The sequence below is a fragment of the Pelodiscus sinensis genome, chromosome 22 (assembly GCF_052426305.1).
Source record: "Pelodiscus sinensis isolate ZL-2025 chromosome 22, ASM5242630v1, whole genome shotgun sequence".
NCBI classification, from domain to species: Eukaryota; Metazoa; Chordata; order Testudines; family Trionychidae; genus Pelodiscus; species Pelodiscus sinensis.
This window is the reverse complement of record NC_143073.1, coordinates 18,352,773-18,359,138: the sequence shown is the minus strand read 5'-3', so window position 1 is coordinate 18,359,138 and position 6,366 is coordinate 18,352,773. Positions and strand designations below refer to the sequence as shown.

The 6,366-nt window shown below is 51.6% G+C and overlaps 1 protein-coding gene across 1 annotated transcript; it reads right to left on the bottom strand.

The window, feature by feature from the left end:
• Positions 1 to 3,947: 3,947 nt before the first annotated feature.
• On the bottom strand, positions 3,948 to 6,004 carry LOC149521840 (uncharacterized). Its single transcript, XM_089772721.1, has one exon. The coding sequence runs from the start codon at positions 5,856 to 5,858 to the stop codon at positions 3,948 to 3,950; it is 1,911 nt and encodes a 636-aa protein (XP_089628847.1). The 5' UTR covers positions 5,859 to 6,004.
• Positions 6,005 to 6,366: the final 362 nt, after the last annotated feature.

The following is a 6,366-nucleotide window of genomic DNA, read 5'->3' as shown; positions in this document are numbered from 1 at the left end:
AAGGGAGGTGGTGGAATCTCCCTCTCTGGAGATATTTAAGAACAGGTTAGATAGACATCTGTCAGGGATGGTGTAGACGGAGCTTGATCCTGCCTTGAGGGCAGGGGGCTGGACTCGATGACCTCTCGAGGTCCCTTCCAGTCCTATGATTCTATGATTCTATGACTGGTACGCTGCTCTCGATTTGAAGGATGCGTACTTCCATATTTCAATTTTTCCAAGTCACAGAAAATTTCTACGGTTCACGGTGGGACAGGACCACTTCCAGTTTACGGTCCTCCCATTTGGACTGTGTACAGCCCCGAGAGTCTTTACCAAATGTATGATGGTGGTAGCCGCGTTTCTGCGGCGGCACGGGGTCCAAGTGTTTGCATATCTGGACGATTGGCTCATACGGGGCAAGTCTCGAGAACAGGTAATGGATCATGTCTCACGGGCCAGAGCTTTGTTCGAGAGCCTCGGCCTCCTCATAAACGATGCCAAATCATTGCTAGATCCCACGCAAGTCATAGACTTTGTAGGGGCCCATCTGGACTCGCCCTTGGGCAAGGCGTCTCTACCGAGAGACAGATTCATGGCTATTCACTCGCTGGTAGTGGAGCTGCAGGAGTTCCCAACTACGATGGTGAGGACCTGTACGAGGCTCCTAGGCCAACACGCCAGGCTGTGCATGCACCCATTGCAGGGGTGGCTCAGGGTAGCGCACAACCCCTTGAGGTCGCCACTAGATGCGGTAGTGACTATCCCTCAGGACATTCTTCGTTCGCTGGACTGGTGGAAGGATGAGGGCGTGGTGTGTGCAGGGGTCCGATTCACCAAACCGTCCCCGTCAGTGCAGCTGGTCACGGATGCTTCGGACGTGGGATGGGGCGCTCACCTGGGCAACCTCAGGACGCAAGGTACATGGTCAACAGAGGAGGTTCACCTCCATATAAATATCAAGGAACTGCAGGCGGTCAGGTTGGCCTGCAGGGCGTTCCTTCCCCACTTGCAGAACAGAGTGGTGGCGGTGCTGACAGACAACACTACGGCCATGTTTTATATCAACAAGCAGGGTGGGGCGCGTTCCTCTCCCCTGTGCCGGGAAGCCCTCGATCTATGGGAACTGTGTATAGCCCACGGTATTTACCTGGAGGATCTCACCTCCCGGGAACCAGGAACGGGCTAGCGGACAGGCTCAGCCGTTTGATCCAGGCACACGAGTGGGTGCTAAGATGGGACGTACTTCACGGGGTCTTCCAAAGGTGGGGGTCTCCCCGCCTGGACCTGTTTGCGACTCTGAGCAACGCCAAGTGCAGGGAGTACTGTTCGTACATGGGACACTGTCTGGGCTCTTGGGGCGATGCACTGCAGATCAGCTGGCCCAGGGGCCTACTCTATGCTTTCCCCCCGTTCCCTCTGATCCACGACACTCCTCAGAGTGCAGAGGTTCAGGGCCCAGATCATCCTGATAGCACCAGTGTGGCCTCGGCCGTACTGGTTCACCACCCTGCTGGATCTGACTGTGGAGGGCCCGATCAGGCTACCCCTCGTGCCGGATCTAATCGCTCAGAACTGCGAGGCCGGGGTAGCACTCCACCCGAGCCTACCATCTCTGCACCTAGCAGCGTGGCTCCTCAGTGACTCTCAGTGACGAAGCTGGCTTGATTTAGAGCAGTCCAGGAGGTCCTCCTAGAAAGCCATCCACTAGGGCCCTTTATGAGGCTAAGTGGAAGAGGTTTACCTCATGGCTGGAGGGCAAGACGCTCGCTCCAGGTGAAGGAGCAGTTCAGACTGTTTTGGAATACCTTCTCCACCTGCGGAAAAAGGCCTGGCCACAGCATCCCTAAGGGTACATCTGGCGGCCATAGCAGCTTTCCACGCCGAGGGGGGGGAGGGGGAGGGGTGTCAAAGGTCTATCTTTGCCAATCCCTTGGTTAAAAGATTTCTGAAGGGAATTGACAGAATGATGCCATACGAGACACCTCCGGTCCCGACTTGGGACCTTAACCTGGTCCTGACTGCCCTTATGAAGCCCCCATTCGAGCCGCTGGCTTCATGCTCTTTGAAGCACCTGTCCTATAAGATGGCTTTCCTCGTGGCCATTACCTCGGCAAGGAGGGTGTCAGAGCTTAGGGCTCTCACCTCAGAACTGTCAGTCCCCGTAATACACGAGGTTCGAAGGGATGCCGGAAAGGATGAGACCACAACTGGGGGTTTCAAAAAGTACAAACTGATTTTATTTTGATGGCGCCAGACAATCATCAGAACAAAAATTAAACAGATTGCCAGACAACACAAAACAATTCCCTGAGGCTTTTCTAAATCACAATAATTCCCAATAACTGCCCAGGGGTTAGGAACAGTTGAATTAACACTGGTATTATCCATAGGGCTGACTATTTACACAACTTTATACAAGGAAACAGTAAAAAACCTAAACCACAACTATTTATAAACTAACTTAGTAACTTTTTAGCCACTGTCACTTGGCAAGCAATAAGGACAACTAAAAAATCAATTAGGATAGGGATGATGGCGGGGGGGGGGGGTTATACCAGTTCTGGAGACAGCAGGAACACAAGTACCGGTCACACGCTCATAAACTGTCTCCACTCGGGTCGACCAACTCGGAGTACGCTCAGTAAGACTCAAGAGCGGGGGGTGCAAGGCGTCTGGGTGATCAGGCCAGGCGTTCACTCGATGCGAATCCCCAGTGAGAGAGGGGCTGCCTGCCTGTTTTATTGCCTGTGAACTTATCACCCCATAGGTTGGTTTTTGCTGCAGTGGGTGGAGTAGCAGGCCTGAGCACCAGTCAGCCCACTGGCTGATCTGTTACTGCAATGGGTGGAGCGAGCAGGGGAAGATTATTAATTTACATGCCCTTATATGGAAAACACTCCACCTCACAGACAGAGCCCCCTATACCAGCCTCAGAGGTATTACAGGCTATGGCTCCCTGCGACGGGCAGTCATTTCTGATGTTCTGTCTCGGACATGCCCCCGTGGCTGTCCGGAGCAAGCGGTAAGGGGGTTGCCTAAGGTGAGAGCGCACGTAAGGGTAATCAGCAAGAAGCCAATTGGGTAAATTGAGGTTCTGGTGAGCTGCTGTCTTCAGAAAGGGGAGAAAGGGAAAAGTAAGCAACAGTAACAGGGAAAGCGGAAACAACTCTGTGGATAAGAGCTTTTGCAACAGCAGTGCCCACTAAAAAGGCTAGTAACACAAGAGCACATACAATCAACCACTGCTTAATGGTGGATGCCCAAGTACTCAGTCCTCAAGAGGAAAGTTTTGTTTGCCACCAGTCCCATTCTTCCCGCTGTTCGCGAATCTGAACTGCAAGTGAGGTCAGCTGTTGGGTGATGGCTGAAACGTTGTTCCACCCGGGCTTGAAACGCAAACGGTATTGGTCCTTAAACCTGGGGTCAAGGTCCTCGAGTGCCATACAAAAGTCCTTCTGCAATATAACCTGTATCATTAGACAATTCTGTTCGGCATAATGAGCTAGTACAGTAAGAGCCAAATCGACTTGTCGAAACCCTTCAGCGGTCAAATTAATGAGGGCTTCGAGATTGCGGGACATTTGGTAACATATCCCCAAACGAAAGATTCAGTGGCAGACTTAAATTTTTTCCATCTTAATGGTTCTCGTCGGCTCCGGAAGTCAAACAGCCGGTGGGGGGCTCGAATGGGTTGGTACCTGAAAAACAAAAAGGGGACAAACAACGCCCTCAAGGCGGGCTAATTAAGATCGAAGAGAAAGCCAATTGTGACGGACTAACGTAGGTTGCTTCAACGCTATTTAATCCCTGTACAAAGACTATCTTTCCAGTGGGGGTGTGGGACATATCGGGGGGGATGATGGATACCTGTGCCCCCGTGCCTAACAAAAAGGGGATAATTGTCTCGTTTTCGGTAGTCAGGTTTTGATAGGGTCGAGGGTCATTTAAATCGGGCCAAGTGACCGCTAGGCACTCGGCCTCTCCCCGTTTTTTGGCTGCGGGGGAATAGGGCGATCTTCCCACCCCAATTTCACAGCCAAGTCTTTCTGTTGATCACTATTCATTTTCCTAATAGCTTCCTTGGCGAGTCCCTTACCCAATAAAAATCCAAAAATCTTACGCTCGATGAACGAACGCTCGGGGTATTTGGGTTTGGGCACCATTTTGGACCCTTTCACCAGAGTAGAGGGGGTTGCAAGTAGGGCGGCCTTTAGTGTTGCCCACTTCACCCTCTCTACAGCGTCGTATAGTCGGCCAATAGGTTGTCCTGTGTATCCCCTTAGCCACAGAAGAGCCCCTGTGTCTAGATTAGGGCTGTTGTCCACGGCTAGGGTAACAGCCGCATCTTCTATGGGAATCTGAGTGGGATCATCAACAAAACGAAATGGGTTTTGTGCTACCGTCTGAACGTTAGTTAAGTTGAGGGGGTGTGCAGTGGGATCCCAGAGCAGAATAGAACTCCCAGCGATTGCGTACATAAGGGTAGTGGAGTTATTCACACAATCAGGTGGCATCTGTACTGCGCGAAATCCCCCTTGTATTTGGAGGTGCGCGGCAGCTGCGGCCGTTACAGGCCAATGATTATTCGCTGCCAATACTCCCCCCATAAGGCCCCGCGACCAACTCCCGGTACGGGTTAACGTTAAGGCTTCCTCCCGGTCAACCCAGTCACTCCCCTGTTCCAAGGCTAATCTCCCTACCCAGATTATAGGAGGCTCATCCGGACGTCGGGCAGTATCTGTGATGAACTCCTTCATTTCCGCCTTGGTTCGGGGGCGGGTCTCAGTTACCTGAGAGGTATTCCCCTGACCATCCCTTTTTAATCGGGTTACAGTCACAGGGAGGGCCTCCGGTACAATCAGGTCGGGAGCTGTGGGTATGGTTGAACTCAGGGTAGTCAAGCCAGGGTAAATGTTTGGTGGGTCATGAGAGCCTTGGTATGGGGGAGGAAGTTGTGTCTCTAAAGGAGGCGTCTTTGGCGCCTGAGGGGAAAACTCCGGTTCTCCCTCTGACTGTGAGTGCGCCACCCCACGTGCACAATTTGTAACGGCCCCATGGTAGATGGTAACTTTATCAAGGGCCGCTGCTAGGGTATTGCAGATGGCAGCCAGAACATCCTCTGATTTATAAGAATCGGGGCGTAGTTTTTTAACCTTTTTTATCCCATCTAACCTTTGGACCAATCCTATTAACAGGTGGTGTGCAGGTGATCCATGTGGGGCTCTTGGCTCGGGGGCCAAGATGGAGGGGGCTACCCCACAGAGTTTAATTACTCTGTTCACCTCTTTCCAGAGGCTAAGAGGGTTTGAATTAGGGGCTGTCTCACCCACTTGAGTGAGACACGGTTGAAGGCTATTATCAGCCGGGGTGGCCCTGAAGGTGGGATGGCAAGTTAGCAAGCAGCCCACATCGCTCAACCCCAAAGGAATGGTGTAGGTCCTACAATCATGGCCGTGTCCTATGACACAGACCCAGTCAAAAGTGTTAGGGGCCCCTTCGCGCTGTCGAGTACAGAGGAGGTGGTATTGCAAATGATTAAACTGATCCTCCTCAGAACCTGGGGTCTCAGTTTTAGCCCAGGGGCAACTATCAGAGTTGTCATGGTCTCCGGGGTTCCGGCATCCTGTTCGTGACGCCATGTCAGTCCCCGTAATACACGAGGTTCGAAGGGATGCCGGAAAGGATGAGACCACAACTGGGGGTTTCAAAAAGTACAAACTGATTTTATTTTGATGGCGCCAGACAATCATCAGAACAAAAATTAAACAGATTGCCAGACAACACAAAACAATTCCCTGAGGCTTTTCTAAATCACAATAATTCCCAATAACTGCCCAGGGGTTAGGAACAGTTGAATTAACACTGGTATTATCCATAGGGCTGACTATTTACACAACTTTATACAAGGAAACAGTAAAAAACCTAAACCACAACTATTTATAAACTAACTTAGTAACTTTTTAGCCACTGTCACTTGGCAAGCAATAAGGACAACTAAAAAATCAATTAGGATAGGGATGATGGCGGGGGGGGGGGGGGGTTATACCAGTTCTGGAGACAGCAGGAACACAAGTACCGGTCACACGCTCATAAACTGTCTCCACTCGGGTCGACCAACTCGGAGTACACTCAGTAAGACTCAAGAGCGGGGGGTGCAAGGCGTCTGGGTGATCAGGCCAGGCGTTCACTCGATGCGAATCCCCAGTGAGAGAGGGGCTGCCTGCCTGTTTTATTGCCTGTGAACTTATCACCCCATAGGTTGGTTTTTGCTGCAGTGGGTGGAGTAGCAGGCCTGAGCACCAGTCAGCCCACTGGCTGATCTGTTACTGCAATGGGTGGAGCGAGCAGGGGAAGATTATTAATTTACATGCCCTTATATGGAAA

What these genes read in the sequence shown, in the direction of transcription:
- LOC149521840 (XM_089772721.1), bottom strand. Translation starts at nt 5,858, where the DNA reads ATGGATAATACCAGTGTTAATTCAACTGTTCCTAACCCCTGGGCAGTT.